At 56.2% G+C, this 20,950-nt stretch overlaps 1 protein-coding gene across 1 annotated transcript in view; it reads right to left on the minus strand.

Annotated features, from left to right (window-relative positions):
- The window catches only part of TRPM2 (transient receptor potential cation channel subfamily M member 2), a gene marked incomplete at both ends in the record, with an annotated part of 55,729 nt that extends 42,846 nt beyond the window's left edge, over nucleotides 1-12,883 (minus strand). Inside the window, 3 exon segments of the mRNA XM_080695781.1 lie at nucleotides 2,000-2,168; nucleotides 11,488-11,576; nucleotides 12,719-12,883. Of these exon segments, the coding sequence (XP_080551907.1) occupies nucleotides 2,000-2,168; nucleotides 11,488-11,576; nucleotides 12,719-12,883 (423 nt within the window).
- Between the last annotated feature and the right edge of the window lie 8,067 nt (nucleotides 12,884-20,950).

A 20,950-nucleotide genomic window follows, 5' to 3' on the forward strand; every position in this document is an offset into this window, starting at 1 on the left:
GGAAGAGGAGGAGAAGGAGGAGGAAGAGGAGGAGGAAGAGGAAGAAGAGGAAGAGGAGGAGAAGGAGGAAGAGGAGGAGGAGGAAGAGGAGACCGTGGTGGCAATGACGGGGCCTGGAGGAGGGCCCCGAGCGGGGCACACGGGTGAACCCAGGAGAGCCAGCTTTATCTTGCGTACCCCTCCTCCACCACAGGCAGCCCCTCTGTCCTCGTCCTCTCTGCACACCAGGCCCCGATCGCCCTCTGCCCTCACAGCCAGGCCTGCAGCACTCCTCAGGCTTAGCTGGCCACTCCCGCCCTCCTTACCCCTCCAACGCTGCCTCCTCAGCCGGCAGGCCATGTCTCTGGGCCTGGCCCGTCACAGGCCCCACACGGTTCACCTCCTTCAGCCTGCCTCAGGACACTGTCCCCGGGGCCCGCTCCCTCCAGAGCAGCCTATAGCCCCCACAGTGGACTTCCTCTGCTTTGTTCAATCAGCTGTCTGAGGAGACCCATCCTGGCCAGGATTCCCCAAGATAGGCCCATGAGGGACAGAAAGGTGGGTGGCACAGGGTCCAGGAGGAGGCTGCAAGTGTCCCCAGAGCATCAGTCACAGCCCTGTGATGAGAAACCTAGTCACCGCCACAGAGGCTGCCACCCCGGCGCAGCCGGCCCCACAGCGCTGAGCAGCTGTCCGGGGACAGGCCCGCAGCTATCTTGCTCCAGGAACGTAAGCCATGTGACCCCAGAAAGGAAAGGCCCATGGGTCTGCTTCGTGGGACACACGTGCCGGTGCCGGCCTCGCTGGGTCAGGCTGCTCCTGGGCACTCAGCACCATGGCAGTGTCCCCACGGCCAACTGTCCCCAGCTGGAACTGTCCTCGGTTGGGGACTGTCCCTGAGGTGGCTTCAAGGGAGAGGCTGCAGCCAGGAGGATGCTGGGTTAGGACCTGGGTTCGGCCTCAGATGGGTTCAAACCCACCCTACTGGGGGAGGAAGAGGCAGCCTCGCGTGACCGGAACCTCCACACAGGTGTCCTCAGCGGATCCCTCGTGACCGCAAGGACAGGCGAGCCAGCGGCCTGCGGGCACCCGTAGGATGACAGAGAAGGGCAGGGCTGCCAGGAAGCCCGGGCTGCGTGGCCCCACGCCTGGGACCTCCTTGCTCAACGCCTTTGGATAGGTAGACATTGCCATGAGGGGAACTTGGGGAAGTCAAGGGAAAAGGACACTCCCAGCCAGAAAGAGACCCAGAGCTTCCAGAAGCCCAACACGGAAATGAACGGCACCAGCGCCACCCGTCCCACAGGATAGCAGGGCTGGCAGCATCAGAAGCCTCCGGAAGCCTTGCTGGAAGGGAATGTGGTGGCTGAGCCCAGATCCGGCAGGTCTGGGTGGCCTGGAATCTGCCTGGCTGCTGCTGGTCCAGGGACCACACTGAGAGGGAGGCCCCAGGGCACCTGGCCTGGGCCCGGTCCCAGCAGTTGCTTCCTGTGTGCGGGCCGGAGGCTCAGCCTGGACTCCACTGCCCGGCCCAGCCACCAGGTGCCAGCTCATGCCCTGTACCTCTAGGCCTCCCCAACACTCACCCCTCCTCCCACACCCTTGCCATCCCAAGTACACCGAGCGCTCCATGTCCTGGGGTCCTCTTCCTAATACCCCAGACCCTGGCAAAATGCCACCCAGCCAGAATCCCCGCCACAGCTCCAGCCACGCCTCCCTTGGGAAGCCCTGCACCCCTCCACTCGCTGGGCAGTTAACCCAGAACTCTGAAAGCCCTCGCGTCTCCTGTCTGCCTGCAGAGCTCCTCCGCCCCCGCCATCCCTTAGCATGAGGTCGGCTCTGCACATCTGGATCTCTACCAGCCTCCCGCTCTCGCTCCGGTCATCTGCCATCACGTGCCACCCCAGGACCCCCACCCTGCTCCACCATGGCACACACCCCCACTCTACCACAGCCCCCCCCCGCTCCACCATGTCCCCCCACCCCAGCCACAGTGCAGAGCACCGAGGTGAGGACCAACCTTCCCCACTTTCTGGCCCAGGCCGGTGAAGACAATGTCGCCGAAGGCATCCGTGGGCATCTCCTGCACGTGCTTCTTGGGGTCCCACTCCTTGCCCTGGAAGGCCTGGGGCTTAGTGGCCTCCTCCAGGTGCTGCTCGCGTGTGTAGCCACACCTGCACACCACCTTCCTGCAAAGACACGGCGTGGTCACCAGCAGAAAGGAGGTGCCTCTCCAGCCCCCTGGGAGTGTGGGGGCCGCCTATATCCCATCCAGCAGTAGAGAGCCTTCCTGCCTCTGTGAGAGGAGGCTGTGCCCTGCCCAGAGTGAGTCCAAATTATAAAGAAGCAGTCTGCCATGAGTTACTCCAGCTTGAGTCCAAGCACCAAGGCAGAAGGACTCTACACCTTGTCGGTACAAGTCCACAGCCCCCATGTGCCCAGCCCGGCCGTAAGGTAGAAACTGATAAACAACGCATTGAGGCCAACCTATCATGCCACATCAGGAGCCCCTGTCCTGTGGGCATCCTGAGTCAGATCAGGAACCACAGACACAGGAGCTCTTCAACTTCACCTGACGCAGCCCCTCACCTGAGGCCCATAGGGCAGGGCCCCAAGACCAGATGCAGCCCACCGTGAGCCCACCACTGGGCCCCTCGACCAAGCTCTGCCTCCCTGTCCCCAGGCTCCGGCTCAGCGTGGTTTCCCTGCCTGTGACGGGGCCCAAGCTGATCTAGGCCGACACTCTGACTGTTCTCATCTGGTCCCTCCACCTTCACAACTCTAGAGATGGCTGGCGACAAGCCTCGTTGACCACCTGCAGTGCCTCTGCAGATATCTGCACTCTGCCCATGCTATGGGCACAACCTCCTGGCCACCACGGTCACCGTAACACTGTCTTAGCCTCTCTGTAACCTACAGACCGTTGCGTGAAGTGTGGTGCAGACACTGAGACTGGAATCAAAGAACCTCAGCCTGCCTGGCCTACGATTACCAGCAGAACCGCAAGTACTTGGTGCATAGCAGCCGGTGAAGGCGGTGTGGATTGTGAGTCTGTGGTTAAATACATTCTAACACTATGAAAGAACACGAATGCGTGTGGTCTGTGCTAATGGCATGGCTGGATCCCAGACCGGAGCATCGGGGGCCTCGTGGGAACTGCAACTCCACCCCTCCTTCCACTAACAAGAAATCCCCCACCTAGTGATCTCTGGGCTGGGACCTCGAACTCCCCCCCCCATGGCAGTAATGAAGTATTTACTGTCCCTGCCCACCCCCATGGAGGTCACAGAGCCCCGGCCCAAGATCCAGAGCGTCATAGCACAAACCCGCACTAGGGAGGGTCAACCAAGGATCACTAGTTACAGGAAACTTTGACTAGAAGGAAGAAAGACAGCGCCAGCCATGCGCACCAAGATGGCATGGATGTGGGGGATTAGCTGACAAGGACTTTAAATTGGCCACCTTAATGCTTCCAAGAGCAACTTTAGACATGATGGATGGGGCAAAGGGCAGTTTGGGCAAAGAAAAAAAGGAGAGACCAAGTGGAAATTTTAGAGCTGAAAAACACAGTAACTAAAATTAAAAACTCAATGCGTGGGCTCAACTGTAGGATGGGGAGGATGAAGGAGAAACCCGTGAACTAGAAGAGAAACACAGGAACTACGCAGTGAGAACCACGAAGCGAACACACGGCAAGAGGCAAGAAAATCCGGAGCCTCTGGGACCTGCAGGACTGTGGCAGGAGGTCAGTCGCCAGAGCCCCAGCAGGAAAGGAAGCCAGGGCAGGCCTGGGAAATACACAAAGAAATAATGCTCTAAATTTCCTGTATTTGATTAAAAAAAAAAAAAGCATAAACCTACAGATCTAAGAGTCCACACGAATATCAAACAGGACAAACCCAAAGAAATGCCAAGATACATCACAGTCAAACTCCCCGAATCTGAAGACTGAAAAAATATCTCAAAAGTAGTTGGACAGAAATGATACCTTACTTCTGGGGAAAACAATTCAAAAGACCACATATTTCTTATAAGAAGCCACAGAAGCAAGAAAAGATTATTACAACATTTTCCAAATGCTGAAAAGCAAGAGCTACTGGTCTAGAATTCTATATTCAGCAAGAGACCATTTCGAAATGACGGGAAGTTAAGACATTCTCAGTTGAAGTAAAACTAAGTAGACTTCTTGTCAACATAACCAACCTGAAAGAATGACCAAGGAAGTTCCCTAAACAGAAATAAAAGGGTCAAAAAAAAAAAAAAAAGAAATTTGAGCATATAGGAAGGAGAAAGAATAATTTGGAAAGGGTAAAATACGGATAAATGCAATCCATTTCACTTATTTTGTTTGACGATTGAAACAAAAATTATAACACTATCTGGCATGGTTCTCGATGTATGTAGACAAAACATTTTAAATAACTATAAAGTAGGAATGGCAAAAGGTTATAAAAGGGAATAAGGTCAGGCATGGTGGCACACACTTGTAGTCCCAGCATTTGGGAGGCTGAGACCAGAGGATCGCAGTTCTCAGCCAGCCTCAGCTACTTAGACTCTTTGCAACTCAGTGAGACCCTGTTTCAAAATGAAGACTAAAAATTAGGGCTGGGGTGTAGCTCAGAGATAGAATGCCCCTGGGTTCCATCCCCAGTACTGCAAAAACATAAAAGAAATGTCTACAACAGTAGATTATGTTATATAATGGAATACCTAGAATAACCACTTTGTGTGTGTGGTTCTGAGGATGGAACCCAGAGACTTTCTACCTTCAGGCTACACTCCCAGACCTATTTCTATTTTATTTGGAAACGGCGTCTCACTAAGGTGCTGAGAGCCTGACAAAGTAGCTGAGGCTGGCTTCAAACCTGTGCGATCCTCCTATCTCAGTGCCACCATGCCTGGGTTTAGAACAACCACTTTTAAAAGCTATGTAAAAATGCCGGGCGTGGTGGCACAGGCTTGTAATCCCTGAGCTTGGGAAGCGGAGACAGGAGGATCACGCTGGTTCAAAGCCAGCCCTGCTGGCTTAAGAGACCCTGTTTCCAAAAATAAAAACATATAAAATAGGTCTGGGAGTGTAGCCTGGAGGTAGAAGGGGTTCCAGGAACCCCAGTACCACAAAAAAAAAAAAAGCTATGTAAAAGAGCCCAGCGTGGTGGCACACGCTTGTAATCTCAGTACTTGGGAGGCTGAGATGAGCATTGCAGGTTCGCCTCAGCCTCAGGCACTTAATAAGGCCCTCTATAATTTAGTAGAGCCTGCTTCAAAATAAAGAATAGCCGGGCGTGGTGGGCACGCTTGTAATCCCCGCGCTCGGGAGGCGGAGACAGGAGGATCGCGCAGGTTCGAAGCCAGCCGCGCGCGCTGGCTTAGGAGACCCTGTTTCCAAATAAAAATGTAAAAATAGGTCTGGGAGTGTAGCCCGGAGGTAGAAGGGCTTCCAGGAACCCCAGTACCACCAAAAACTAAATAAATAAATAAAATAAAGAATAAAAATAGGGCTGGGAGTATAGCTCAGAGATAGAATGGCCCTGCATTCAATCCCCAGTAATACCAAAAAAAAAAAAAAAGAAAAAAAAAGCCATATAAGGAGATATAGTATAGCTGGACCAAAATGAAATTCTAGAAGATTTACAAATACCCACAGAAAGTCAGGGAAAAAAGGAACAAACAGGAAACAAAAAATAAAACGGGAGCTCTAAGCCCTAATACATCATTAACTACACTAAATATAAGTGTCCTAAATATGCCAGTTAAAGACGAGATTAAAGCTGGGCCTGGTGGCATATGCCTGTAATCCCAGTACTTGGGAGACAGATATCAGCAACTTAGTTAGGCCCTTAGCAATTTAGTGTGACTCTGTCTCCAAATAAAATAATAAAAGGGCTGGGGGTGTAGCTCAGAGGTAGAATGTTCCTGGGCTCGATTTCCCAGGACCAAAATAAAGGAGAGACTGACAGCGTGGGTTAGGAAAATAAGACCAATTACTTATTATCACAGGTCTACAGGCAAGTGGACAGGGAAGGACGGCTCAGCAGTGGCCTCGGGTGGGCCTCACGGCAAGAGCGCAGTGTGCGTCTCCACGTACACAGCACCCTCAAAACACGGGCCCAGGGGTGGGGGCAACCAGGGGCGGGCCGGTGTGCCTGCAGGGGACCAGCCAGCGAGGTCGGTGGCGGAGAAGCAGCTGTGCGTCCCGATTGTGGTGGTGGCTACACACACCTACATGTGTAACCAGGCGTGGTGGCACACGCTTGTGATCCCAGCATTCGGGAGACTGAGACAGGAGGATCGCAGTTCGCGGACAGCCTCAGCTACTTAGTGAGGCCCTCCGCAACTCAGTGAGACCCTGTTTCAAAATAAAAATTTAAAAAAATAGGCCTGGAGGTGTAGCTCGAAGGTAGAATGCTTCTGGGTTCCATCCTCATGATCACAAAAATAAATAAATAAATAAATAATAACTCCACATGTGATGTAAGGACACAGGCGAGGCCGCACATGGCGTCAGTGCCAACCTCCTGGTGCTGACACAGGCTACAGCCACGCAGAACGCAACTACCAGTGGAGGTTGGGACCTAGTTCAGTATCTTTGAAACTAACTTCCTTCCTTCCTTCCTTCCTTCCTTCCTTCCTTCCTTCCTTTCTTTCTTTATTTACTTATTTTACGGTAGTGGGGTAGAACCCAGGGGCATTCTACCTCCAAGCTACACCCATAGCCCTATTTTTTATTTCTTATTTTTGAAACAAGGTCTCTCTAAGTTGCGGAGGGCCTCACTAGGTAGCTGAGGCTGTCCGTGAACCATGATCCTCCAGTCTCAGCCTCCCGAATGCTGGGATGACAAGCGTGCGCCACCACGCCCAGCGTGAGACTTTAAATCTATAGATTATTTCAAAACAGAATGTTCACAAATCCACATACAACAGAGGTTCAGAACAGAGGAGACACGCCAGCAGAATACACAGGCCCCGGGACGCCCAGGCCAGCAGCATGCCCGGCTCACACCACGGGAGACGCCGCCCCGGGGCGTCCCACTCTCCTCTCCTGCCGGAGGGAGAGCAGCAGCGGCTCTTGTCAAGGGCCTTCCACTTGTTTTCTTTTCTTTGTAGGTTAAGAACTTTTTATACCTTTATTGGTATTCATTGATGTTTCAGGAAAGAGAATAGAACAGCTCATGTGATCTTTATATTTTGTTAAATTAGAAACCCAGCAGGGTGTGGTGGCGCACGCTTGTAATCTCAGCATTTGGGAGGCTGAGACAGGAGGATTCGGGTTCATGGACAGCCTCGGCTACTTAGTGAGGCCATTTGCAGCTCGGTGAGACCCTGTTTCAAAATAAAAAATAAAATAATAGGGCTGGGGGTGTAGCTCAGAGGTAGAATGCCCCCACGTTCAATCTCTATTACTGCAAAACGAAACAAAAACCAGAGAGAAGAGAAGGAGGAGCTTGCTACTGGCCACTTGCTACACCTCCAGACCTATGTTCTTCTGAAACAGGGTCTCACTGAGTTATGGAGGCTCTCACTAAGTAGCCGAGGCTGGCCGTGAACCTCGATCCTCCTGTCTCAGCCTCCCAAGTCCTGGGATTACAAGCGTGCGCTTCCATACCTACCAGCTCCCCTCTTGTTAGACGGTTGATTCTGATGCTGTCAGACTTTCTCTCTGCATTCTGGGCTGACCCAGAAGGGAGCTGTGCTGGGACCATTGGCCCAGAATTCAATAATCAGAGCGCTGGCTCAACTCTTGGCCTAGATGGGTAGGCATAAAGGAGACCGTCACCGCTGAGGGCGGGGTCGGAGGGCTCTGGGGAGACCGCTGCCCCCAGCCTGGCTCCCTTCTCCCACTGCAGGTAACAGCATGCACAGAGACCTTCGGAGCACCCACCAGCCTCCCTGCTCTGCAGATGAGCCCGTGCTGTGCAGGGAGGAGTGGCGACAGGCCCAGGTTGGAGGTAAATGGTGACCAAGTAGAGGGGGGGTGGGGAGCGGGTCTGGTGAAGTGGGCATAAGACGCATCGCTGCTGAGCCGCGCAGGCTCGCCGGGACTTGGGGGACACTGATGAAAACATTTCAGGGACATCGATAAATCTGCTTCAAAAACTGTGTCTTGGGGAAGGATGTCTGCCGCTCACTCTGCTCCTGACTTTCTTTAAAAAGGAGGGCACTCACTGGCTCCCAGGGCAGGACACGCCGGCCCCTCCCTCACACTCATGTCCTGTCTGCTCTGTGAGGTGAGGAGGGTTCCGCGCAGGATGGAGTCCACGCAGCTGAGTCTTTGGGGCCAGCAGCCAGGACCCGGGCTCCCCACTCCACTGATAGGGTTTCAGGGAAGTTAGCCTGCTCCACAAATGATGTGATTTGTGCCGGTGTTAAAACATTGCTTCTAGCCGGGCGTGGTGGGCACGCTTGTAATCCCAGCATTCAGGAGGCTGAGACAGGAGGATCGCCATTCATGGACAGCCTCAGCTACTTAGCGAGGCCCTCTGCAACTCAGCAAGACCGTTTCAAAATAAAGAATAAAAAAATAGGGCTGGGGTTATAGCTCGGAGGTCAAATGCCCCTGGGTTCCATCCCCACACCCGCCCAAAAAAAAAAAAAAATTGCTCCTGTATTAATTTCCCAAATGTAAAAGGCAGTCAGAGCCTGGGTGCTGTGTAGGCACCCAGGCAGGGAGGGACAGCAGATGTTATACCTCAGATATCCTCCCCTCTCTCTGCCCCTTGTCCTAATGACTAACCTATAGTAAGGATGTAAAGGAAATTAAGGCATTTAGCCTTAAAGCCCTAGAGACAATGGAAGCCTTTGGCCCTAAAAATACTAGAGGCCATCAGAGCCTCGGTTTCCTCCTCTGCTCTGTGACCCGGCCTGGGCGTAGGAAGGCAAACTCCGTGTGCTGCTTTGAAGCACCCACAGTTGATGAGCAGCCAATGCTGCCCAATACAATGGCGGGGAAAACAAGGTGGATTATTGACCCGCACTTAGTAAGTGCGCTGTCCACGGCAAAGAGGCACCACCTGCCTAAGGAATAAGTTACCGGCCCATCGCCTTGGTGACGCTGATCAGAACATAGCAATACAAAATCTGTGTAAAGGACGGGGATGCAGAGGGGGCAGAGCTCCACTCTCGGGCTCCCCAGTGTGCCCCGGGCACGCTGCTTTCCTTCTCTTCCCTTTCTATTTCCTACCAATTTTATATAATTTTTTTTCAGTGCTGGGAATGGAACTCAGGGGCATTCTACCTCTGAGCTACACCATTTAGCCCTTTTTTTTTTCTTTAATTTGAAACAGGGTCTCGCTGAGTTGCAAAGGGCCTCTCCTTAGTGATCCTCCTGTCTCAGCCTCCCAAATACTGGGATTACAAGCATCATCATGAACGGCTCTTACCAATTTTATACTAAGGAATTTTAAAGCTGCGCCAAGCTGTCTGTTAGTTTAATTTCCCTATTCAACAAATCCTAGCTGAGTAGAGGAGAAGAGCCCACAGCGCCGTCACAACCACAACAAGGCTCATGCTGAAGGCTCTCGCCATCTGGAGTCTGCGACTGGGTGGTTGCTGGTGGGCACCAGCCCCAAAGCCAACTACTCCTGAGTCCCTGGTGGCTTCCAGGGTGGAGCTCTACCGGCCTCAGCCCTCAGCACAGCCACAGTGCCCTGTGAGGCTCAGCAGGTCACTGAACATGTGAGCTCCCCCTGGGAACCTGGAAACGTGTGTGCACCGACTACACTGGCCCAATGTGCTCCCCTTCCTCTCAGGCTCCTGCCCTGGGGAGCGCCACTCTTGCTCCACTGCTAAGACCTGGAGCCCAGCAAAAGCACTGACAAGCCAGGCATGGCGGCACACATTTGTGATCCCAGCCTTTGGGAGGCTGAGACAGGAGGATCTCAGGCTCACAGCAGGCCTCAGCTACTTAGTGAGGCCCTCTTAAACTTAGTGAGATCGTTTCAAAATAAAGAATAAAAATAGTGCTGGGGATGTAGCTCAGAGGTAGAATGACCCTAGGTTCCATTCCTAGTACTGCAGGAAGGAGGAGGAGGAGGAGGAGGAGGAAGAGGGATGGGGGGAGGGGAGGGGAGGGGGAGGAGGAGAAGAACCACCACCAATGCCCTTTGCTGGGCTGGTCAGGAATTGAGGGGGACCTCCTCTCTGTGTAGGGTCCCTAGTCCTCTTCTGCACACTCCTCTCTCTCGGTATACATGGGAGATAGGTTCCAGGACCCCCACAGAGAACAAAATCTCAAATGCTCAAGTCTGTAACAAAATGGGTAATATTTGTCTAAAACTTATTCTCCTCCTCCCATGTACTTCAAGTCATCTCTAGATTATTTACAATACTGGATACAATGTAAATGCTTATGGCGTTGTCATAATGCAGTGTGCCTGCATGCTTGCGCGCGTGTGTGTGTGTGTGTGTGTGTGTGTGTGTGTGTGTGTGGTGTGCTGGGGATCCAACACTGGATACTGAGCGTGGTAAGCAAGCACTCACCCCCTGAGCCACACCCCAGCTCCTATTTTTCTTTACTGTTTAGGGGAAAAGACAAGGAAATCCCTTCCTGATGTCCAGGACAGATGTAACTTTTCCCAGTGTTTTCTGTCTGAGGCTGGCTGGCTCTGAGGGTGAGAGGTGGGAACCTGGGGGACTTTTGCTTGCACGGGACGCTGACATGTCTCTGCTGTGGTCCCAGCCCCAAAAGACCCCACAGCAAGCAGGAGCCAAGCCCCAGGCATGGCACAATGGCCAGCGGGGACAGAGAAGGACGCTGCCCTGGGGGCTTCCCAGCAGAGGCGCCGTCTGCGATGGGCCTTGGCAGATAAGCAGGGGTTCGTTCTGAGGGGGAAGAAGTCATAAAAGAAAGCAGGTGGGCCACCCTCGTGAAGGGCACCAGTGTGAACCAAGACTCCGGGGCACCTGGCTTGGGGTAGCGCTGCCAAGAGACGCTGCCATCCCCGGAACAGGACTGGAGCAGCCTGTCCCTCAGTGGACCACAGTGTCCCTCAGGCTCACCCAACTCTGGGCAGCCCAGCTGAGGAGCACTGGCCCAGTGTCCAGCTACTTCCATGGCCACTGCCACCTTGGACAGGGTCTTGGTAGCCACACACGGGAGAGGGGAGATGGCACAGGGGGCCCTTTACCTTCGAGGGGTCCTGGGCCGTGGACTTCCCCAAAGGTTCCTTCCCATTCCTGGACTCGAGGCGCTCCAAAGACATGAGCTGGAGCCCTAAGCACCCGGCCCAGGTCCTAGCATCGCCTGCAGGCCGGTCCCATCCCACCCTGGAGAAGTCACAGAAGCAGCCCTTGGCACCTGGGTCTCCCCAGCTGCAGAGTAGGGCACTCGGCACGTCCCCAGGGAGGCTCGCGGGGGTGGAGATGCCTTAGGGACACTTGGCTGGCATGGACACAGGGGTGCTCCTTACTGCCCTCTGCACAGGCCCTGGTGGTCTGGGTCTGATCCTTTACTCTTGTGGGACCAGGAAAAGGGGTCGGTGGCCTTAATCCCAACAACACGGCACTCACCCGGCGTCGGACAGTTTGGAACTTTCCACAAAATACATGCACTCCTTCTTCTTGATGTTTTCAGGAATCCAGGAACTAAGATTTTCTTGCTGGGGATAAAGAGGGCACTTTGAAATCCTTAGGCTATAGAATCACATCCCCAAAAGCATCCGCGAGGGCCCCTCGCAGACAGGGCTCCACGCCCAAGCTTCCGAGAGAGAAGCCAGCACCACGGGGAGGCTAAAGGCTCCCTTGCCAGAGGATGAGGGCTCGGGAGGAGGGATGAACCTATGCAGTCTTTCCCTCCCAGGCACTATTTGAATGTGAGCACACTTCACAGCTCACACGCCCACATCGCCTGTCCTGACAGCCACGTGTGGCAGGAGACGCACAGTGAGAACGGGGTCCCTGACTCTGGCCTCACTGTCAGGGAAACGGGAGACCCCAGTCTGCTGGCCACAAGGCGACGCCAGCATTCAAATGTGCTTTGAGCCGGGTGTGGTGGCGCACGCTTGTAATCCCCGCACTTGGGAGGCTGAGACAGGAGGATCACAGAGGTTCGAAGCCAGCCTCAGCTACTTAGGCTCTCAGCAACTTAGTGAGATCCTGTTTCCAAATAAAGTATAAAATAGATCTGAGAGTGTAGCCCAGAGGTAGAAAAGCCCCTGGGTTCCACCCCAAATACCACACACACACACAAAAAAAGTACTTTGAACACAGTTTATCCACCAAGGGGCCAGGCACGGTGGTACACGCTGGGAATCCCAGCATTTGGGAGGCTGAGACAGGAGGATCGCGGCTTGAGGCCAGCCTCAGCTACTTAGTGAGGACCTTTGCAACTCAGTGAGACCCTGTTTCAAAATAAAGAAAAACAGGGTTGAGGGTGTAGCTCGGAGGTAGAATACCCTTTGGTTCCATCCCCAGTACTCCCTCCAAATATATATATATATATATGAAGAGTAGATAAACACCAGCCCAGGGCCCGAGGCTGTATCCTGGCCTCCACAACCAGATAGAGGTTGTGAAATCGTCGTGCAACAGGGCAAGTGGACGTGAGGGCCTCTGTGAGCCTTGCTTCACCCAGGGGGTTCCCCGATGACTGAGAATGGAAATGATTGCACACCCCCATGAGAAGCGCTAGCTGCTCACCGTTCTAACGGGCCTCCGCTCCCAGAGCGTTCTACCCTCCGTATGGGTGAAAGCATGCCCACCCCCGTGGTCACGGGCTGCAGGCCGAGTGGGCACAGCTTACCTTCTCTGTACTGCTGAAGGGGCGCAGCAGCCTCCTGCCCCTGCAAAGGCTGCTGTGGCTCCGCCGGAGGTTGGGGACCAGCCCCAGGTCAGCGACCCTCCTGGACTGCACCCCGAAGCCCTCCTCCTGCTCGGAGCCGGCTTTCCTTGGGGACAAGGGCTCCATTCCGACCCACCGCTCTGGCTCAACCAGCTCGCCCACCACGCCCTCGGGATGCTCTTATCTCTGGCTTGTGGGGCTGTGGTTTCTGGAACACACCATGGGAGGTTGCTGAAATAGACCAGAAAGAGGAAGATGAGACAGATGTCCTGAGAGCCCCAGCCACACGTTCCTCACATGGAGGCCTCATCTTTTTCATTAGTGGCACATTTCCCAGCTTGCCGGGGTTCGGTCACATGCCAGGACCCCCGCCCACTCCTAAGGGTCACAACCTCAGGTCACTGTGCAACTCCACCCCCCCCACACACACACACCCAGGGATGCTCAGACCAGCAACCAATCCGTGCCGGCCTCGCGTGCCCTGGGGTGCACCCGTGGTCCTGCATCTCGTGCTCCCAGACATCGTCCACCTCTTTCATTTTGCAAAAAGTCCCCGCTGCCCACAGAGTTGCTTTCGGGAACTTCCACGCACTCCGCTCCAAGAAGCAAGTCCGCCAACGAGAGTAACCCTGTTCCCTCAGGCCCTCCCCAGAGCCAAGGCCACGGCAAGGTGCCGGGTGGTCTTCCTCTGTCCCAAGTGAGGAAAGCTTCTAGGCCTGCGGTGCCCGAGGCTGTCCTCTGGAAGCCATCTGTGGGGACCCCACATCCTGCTGTCCCAGCAGGTGAGCCAGGGAGAGTGTCCGGGGGCAGGGCTGACCACAAGTCCCTGCCCCAGAGTCCCCTTGGGGCTCACTGGGCAGGGCAGGCGGGGCTCTCAGGGTTGAGCTGCTGCTGCTGCTGGCCGTGGGCAGATGCTCCTGGGCCCTGGCTGTGCTGTCTCCTGTCCGCTTGCTCCTGGGCCACTCTCCAGCCCAGACCCAGACCCAGACCTGTGCAGGCAGCGGACCAGCCAGGCCTGCTGCCCACTATGAGAGCAAGGGTCCAGCTTGCCCCTGACCGCCTTTTGGGGGCTCCCTGCCATTCTCCTCAAGGGCCCCCGCCTCCATCCCACTCCTGAGGCAGGCTCCAGGTGACAGACAGGGAGAGGAGCCAGCGGGACCTGGAGTGGAGGTGGCTCCCCTAGGACGGGAACCCTTCAAGCCCCGGAAGCATGTCCAGCCCTACTCCACCTCCTGTGCACCCCGGCCTGCAAGACAGGCCAGGAACCCCCGTGACCCACCAGCACGGGGGACGCCGGCTCAGCCTCCCTCTTCTCCCCCTGCCCAGCAGGCTCCAATGCCTCTGCTGGGGCCCCGGGAGCTCTGAAACCCAGGGCAGGCAGCGACCACACCTGGCCTGCCCTGGAGTCCTTCTACCCCCACTCCAAGGTGTGAGTGCTGAGAACACTCCAGAGATAAACGGATGGAGAGACGGCAGATGCGCCAGGTAGAGGACAGGCAAAACCACACACAGCCGTGTGTGGCCCGACACCTGAGCGCGGGGTGCGGGCGGAGCCCCTGGGAAGAGCCTCACACAAGGGGGCAATGCCATACCCACCCTGGTAGCCACAGAGCAGCGGCCCCCAGCCCAAGCCGGCTGAGACCAGCCCCATCAGCAATGGATGCCACAGCCAATAGCTTAAGACTCTTGGGCAAACACTTTCAAGCCGTGGGTGCCCCCAGGACCATGGGACCTCCAGAGGCCCAGGCATACCTCTATACCCCACCCACCAGGACCCGAAAGATTCACCCCGAAGTAGAAAGGATGGTACATGTGAGCCCTCCTGCCCTGTCCCTGGGGTTGCTGGGATCCTGGCCATCTGGAATGCAAAAGCTCTTCGGAAACAATAAATACCTAGGCATGGGGCGGGGTGTGACAGGACTAAGCATCAGGGTAAGTTCCTAGGAACCTCTCTTGGCCCCTGCTTGGGTTGAGCTCTGGGGGCCAAGGACTGCACAAAGATCGCCACAGACCACAACAGCCCCGGGTCTCTGTGCGCGCGTGCGCGCACACACACACACACACACACACACACACACACACACACACACACCCCGCCCTGGGTCCCAGTGGTGCTCCCGGAGCCCCCACCCCACCCCCACACTCTGCACCCCAGCCCTCCCGCACACCCTCCCCCACCCGGGCCGAGCCCCTGCTGGTCCGCGCTCCTGCACCCCGACACTCCTTCCCCCTCTCCCCACCCCAGAGCCCTGCCTGCACCCCGGCAGGCCGGCTCATACCTGCTCGGAGGCCCCGCACTCCGGCCACTCGGCACCTGGACCGCAGGTCCGCCCCCACTCCACCCGGGCGGAGCGTGCGCCTTGTGCGCGCAGCCTGAGCCTGCAGCGCGCTCTGCGTCACCCGCTGGGGAGCCAAGGACGCAGGGACAACACCCTGGGACCCGGCACTCACAAGGCGGCCCCTCTTCGGAGGGTCAGGGACAAACGTCTCCGGACGTTTAAAGGCGCGACTGTCCTCAAGACCTGGACTGCAGGGAGGAGAGAGACCCCCAATGGCCTCAGGAACTCCTGCTCAAAGCCCTCCTCTGCGCAGCGCGACCCAAACCCAGACACCTTCCCAGAGATGAGGAGGCGCCCCAGACGACTGCGGAGGGACCTGCTCTCCGTCATCCGCCTCAGGGCCAGGGCAGGAGCCAGGTGAATAAACCCGCACCCCCACTGCAGTCCTCTGCCCTGCGGGGAGTGACAGGGACTTCAGTCTAACTCTTGAAAAGACCTTCCCAAACCAACACACCCTAGTCACCACTGCGCCACCCACAAACCCACTCTGCTTTCTCCCTGGACAATGCTGCCTGCGGGGGGGGGGCACCCCCACACTGCTGGCCCCCGTGGCCCTGAGCCAGGGAGTGGGCGCTGCCCTCCACACCTGCCTGACCCCAGCCCTCTCCTCCCTGACCCCAACAGCAAGCTCCCCGGACTGTGCTGTTCACCCGCACCTCTTCTGCCCCCTGCAGGAGAGGCGGCTGGCAGTGCCAGGGCTGGGGATCCACTATCCTGCCATCCTGGTTTCTATGAAGCTGTGGGACAGATGTCACCCCTGGCTCAGCGCACTACTTTATCACGTTTCCAGGACACTGATAAGCACACACTGGCCTCTCCTCCAAAGCTGGCGCTGTGGATCTCAGAGGGGGAGGTGCGTGTGGCTGCCCCGCCCCCCTCCCCCGCTGCACCGCAGGGCAGCACAAACCTCCACACCAGCAGCTAGGAAGCGCCCTAGGGTGCCAGCCGACAGTAGGCTGTAGGAGGACCTGTCACACCCCAGGGAGGCGACTTAGGTCCTGACTGACAGGAAAAGAAGTACACCTGTCAAGTCAGCTCTGTCCGTGCGCCTTCCCTCGGAGCTGGCCCGAGAGCCGCTTCGCTAACTAAAAATGCTGTGGGCAGTTAATATTTCATAAGACAGCCATAGCCGTAGACCTGCTGACGGGCAGACGGGCTGGGCTTGTTTCCAAGTATCCCAGGGCCTCTTCGGGAGTGTCATTTAAGGTGAAGCAGTTATGAGCTAAGCGTCTCTGTGCCCACGTCTGTGCCCACGTCGCCCCAGAGTGTCTCCTCCCCTGCTAGAGAAGAACCACATGATGTACAAGAAGGCCGCATTCCATCTGCCAGGACCCACTGCGATGGCCATTATGAAATGCCCTCCCCATAAAAATACAAGAAGGCTGCATTCCGTCTGCCAGGACCCCACTGCAATGGCCATTATGAAATGTCCTCCCCATAAAAATAAAGGTTTAGTGACTATAAAACGCAAACGCAGCACATACTGACCGCAGTGGAGCGTCGCCTGGAGTCCATGTTTTTTTGGTGTTTTTCATGGCACAGACACAATGCCCACGATAAAAGCCCCCTGCTCTGGTGGCGAGAAAAAACCCACAGCTAGTGGGAAATGGTTATCTGACACACCCTGGCATGAGTGCCACGCAGGAGCAAGGGCGCAGGCGGAGGGTCCTGAGGCCGGGAGGGCGGGAGGGCAGGGCAGGGCAGAGGAGCACCTGCAGGTGTCTTTCCATATGGGGCCATGTCAGGTTTGCATATAGAGCATCCTCTGAAGAGCTCGTGTGTTAATGCTCAGAGCTGATGTAGTTAAGTCAGGTTATAATCTGACCAGTGGGTAAGTCCACTGTGAGGGTCCACTGTGTGGATACCTGGGGGGGGGCGGAGGTCAGTCTCTGGGGTGGGGCTTTAGGGACTGTGCTTGTGCTGTGAACCCTCTGCTTCCTCTCCTTTCTGTCCTCCACGTGATATCGCGAGACACACCTAGTTTCTATATTTTTATTTGGAAACAGGGTCTTTTAAGCCAGCACAGCTGGCTTTAAACCTGTGCGATCCGCCTGTGTCCGCCTCCCAAGCAATGGGATTACAAGTATGTGCCACCACGCCCGGCCATGCTCATATATTTAAACACTCATTCCTCAGGGAAAGGTGCTGGGAACTGGGGCCTCTGGGAGGTCAGGGACCTCATGGATTAATGTCCTGATAAGAAACACCACCTCTTATCTCTTATGTTTAGTTGTGCTTTGGAAGCTCTTATCTCTTATCTCTTAGATATGCTTAGAGATAAGCAGGCTGCTAGCCTTTCTCTCCCTCCCAGGAGGTCTCCATATCTACGCTCCTTGACCTTGGACTCCAACCTCCAGGATGGTGAGGAGTCTATGTCCACTCTGCGGCCAGTCTATGTGCAACAGACTAAGACATCCCACATTCTCAGATCAGGGAGCCGGGACCCAGAGAGACGGGAAAGTATACCAGGGCCCAGCTGGAGCCATCAGGGCAGGGCCTGGTGGTGGCCATGGCCCTCCTGCCAGGTCAGAGAACCTGCGTTCCCAGGGCCCTCGCGGTCACTGGCTGCAGAGGGCGGGGCAGAGCTGAAGGATGGAGGGGTCGATGTCTGTGACAGGTGCGACCCCAGCGGTCATGGGGCCTTACGGCTGTGCCACTTGGGGGCCTGAGGCCTGGCTGGCGACTCTCTATCACTCAAGGGTTGGTGGGAGGACGTGAGCTGGGCCAGCAGCTCCTTGGGCAGAGGGCAGGCTCAGGGAGCATGTCAGCTTGAGCTGGCAGGGGGCTGAGGATGTCTAGGTGGCACCCTGGGACCCGGCCTCCCACCCTCCTCCCCATGGCTGCAGAGACCACAGCAGCACAAGCCACACCCTGGTGCTGGGTTCTACCGGCTCCCCTGGCTGCAAATGCACCTTCGGGGTGCCCCAAGGGAGGGGACGTACACCCCAGGAATAATGCCCACGCGTCATTTGCAGCCACCAGACAGGGATCAGCTGGAAGAAGGTCTGTGCCATGGAGACCTGCAGGAGCATGGGGAAGGGTTTGAGCTGTCCAGGCCGGGCAGGGGCTGGCCTGTGGTTCCCATGGCAGCCACACACCATGCAGCATCTCTGTCCCCTCGGGGTCATTCTCTACCCCCCAGCTCCAGAGCTGGGCAGGTGACACGGGCCCCCAGCAGTCAGGACAGTGGACGGCCAGTTCAGGGTGGCACGTGCCTCAGATGGTACCCCAAACTTGGGCTGGGAGAGTGGGGAAAAGCATTCTTTCTGCTGCACCTAAGGGAGATAGGATGCACACCTGGTGCCTACCTGGGGTGCGGGGCACCGTAAGGGAGGGGAAGGGGAGGGACCAGGCCCTGAGAAGGATGTTCAGGGCCCTGGACAGAGCCATGCTTGTGCGGTGTTGCCAGTGAGCCAGACAAAGGTAGAATATGCAGGCCCACCCCAAAGCCTTACCTGGCGTGGCTTGCCCTCCATGTGGACCGTCCTTTGACACTACCCACACCTGCCTAGGTAGAAGGGGAAGGGGTGCATCAAGGCCAGCCCAGGATGAGCATGGTGGGCAACTCTGAAGCCCCCTCCCATCTGCTCTCACCCGAGGGCATGTGTTACAATACGCAATGCCCCATCACAGCCACATCCTTACCCTTGCCAAATGGAAGTGGGTACTTCTGCACCATCCCTTGGCTGTAAGGAGCAGCTGCCAACTCCAGCCGGCTCTTGGCCATCTCTGCCCTGCTGGCACGGCCGCTTGCTGGAATGACCAGAGGCCTCTACAAGCTCATGCAGCCTGAGCCTGCAGGGAGCCTCCCGCCACCCTTGCGGGGCAAGCTCTGCTCCGTCTCTTAGCTCAGCCCTCGTGTTCTCTGCCCGCCTGGTGGTGAAGAACACAGAACACACCGCTCGGAGGCTCAGCAGCCCCGATCCCACACTGACCCACAGCCCATGCCACCCTGAACACAGCTCCTCCCTCATCCCCAGCCTTGAGCCATCGACCCCTGAACACTTCTTCCACACAACCCACAGCGCACCTGCAGCCCACCACCACGCCCTTGACTTGCACTGGCCATAGGATTCCAAGATGAGAGCCATCTTTTCCTGCCCTAAGACCTGGGGCCCCACCCTGAGAGGCAGCCACTAAAGCCAGTGTCCACTTGAGAGTCCTGACCAGCCTATCCCACTGCCTGCGAGCCAGCCTTCCTTCTCCAAACACAACTTGAAAGAGGTCCGCATGCCACTTCTTTGGGGCCCGCTCACTCAGACATCACTGGGCGACGCAGGGCTAGAATCTGATGGATAAATCCCTCACACCACCCCAAAATCCAATCAGACACAGCAACGGGGACGAAACTCAGAAAACAGCAGTTGTTAAGTTACCAGGGAATGTTTTCTCCTTTCAGAATCGCGCGTCGTCTTTGTAAGTGTGGGGCTGGGTACAAGCAGGAGGGCCCGCATCAAGGCCGCTGTGAGGAAAGCCAAGCCTCAGACTGGCACACCTGCCACCAGTGGCAGGGGCGCGGCTCTAGTGGAGATGCTGGGGACAGTGCCGTGACATCCCGAGACAGCAATCTTTAACTTCAGTTAAAGAAGAAAAGAATTATCTGACACTTGTTACGGCCGTGGGGATAACACTTGCCACCCAGGACTCCTGCAATAAGGAAAGATCGGGCTCAACTCCAAATACAAGGACAAGTGAGGGCTCATGGCGAAAGGGCGGAGTGGGGTCAGTGGATGGAAACTGCCACAGGGATAGGATGGATCCCCATCAGGGTAAGGAGGATCTTGGCTAAGTGACTCACCACGTGGCGTTCTCGGCGAAGGCACGCCAGGATAGTTAGATACAATATGACTTAACAGGAGCCCTTGCTAAGGCAGACTAAGCCGCCTGTGGAAAGAGGGGCTGCAACCAGGACCAGTCAAGGAGTCTGTCACCTCTAATGGGTCTGAAATCCCAAAGGCCTGACTTCCATAGGATACTAGTCATCAGCCCAAAAGAACGGAGGCCCCCCCAACAAATGAGTTTACCTGGGAACAGTGGAGATCGCACCCGGTGCTATGGCACATCCTAGACATATCCCAGGGAGTTGGAGCAAAAGGGACACTGGTGATTTTTTTTTTTTTTTTTTGGTAGTACTGGGGCTTGAACCCAGGGGCTTTTCTACCTCTAGGCTACACTCCCAGACCTATTTTATACTTTATTTGGAAACAGGGTCTCATTAAGTTAGAGAGCCTCACTAAGCAGCTGAGACTGGCTTCGAACCTGTACGATCCTCCTGTCTCAGCCTCCCTGGTGCTGGGATTAAAAGCGTGCGCCACCACGCCCCGCAAGACTGCTGATTTTTATGGTGCTAGAAATTAAACTCAGTCAGGGGCTTTCTACTTCTGGGCTACAGCCCTAGTCCTTTTTAACTTTTGCTAAGGGTCTCATTAATTTGCTGAAGCTGATCTCAAGCCTGCGATCCTCCTGTTTCAGCTCCCCAAGTACTGAAATCACAGCAGCACGCCCGGCTAAAAGACTTTTAAAGACAAACTCCCTGGTTAGGAAACTTGAGTGGCGTAGATGCAAACGCCCGGAGCCGACGCCCTTGGGGCAGGCGTCCTGCGCAGGCGTAGTACGCGGCCAGGGCGGACACCTGGTGTCCGCGGCGCGTCGGTTCCCGCACACGCGCGGAGGAGGCCCGGCCTGCGCACAGCCCTGGACTTATTTCGCGAGTTTAGCAAAAGCTCAGAGAAGCGAGGGGACAACGCCTCCACGTCCACCAAGCGCCGCTGCGCACCACGCTGACCTCAGAGTGCGGCCGAGCCCGGCACCCTGCGCATGCGCAGCCCAAGGGGCGGAGCGAGGGGGAGGGGCG

Source organism: Muscardinus avellanarius (genome assembly GCF_963383645.1).
Source record: "Muscardinus avellanarius genome assembly, chromosome: 5".
Lineage (NCBI taxonomy): Eukaryota > Metazoa > Chordata > Mammalia > Rodentia > Gliridae > Muscardinus > Muscardinus avellanarius.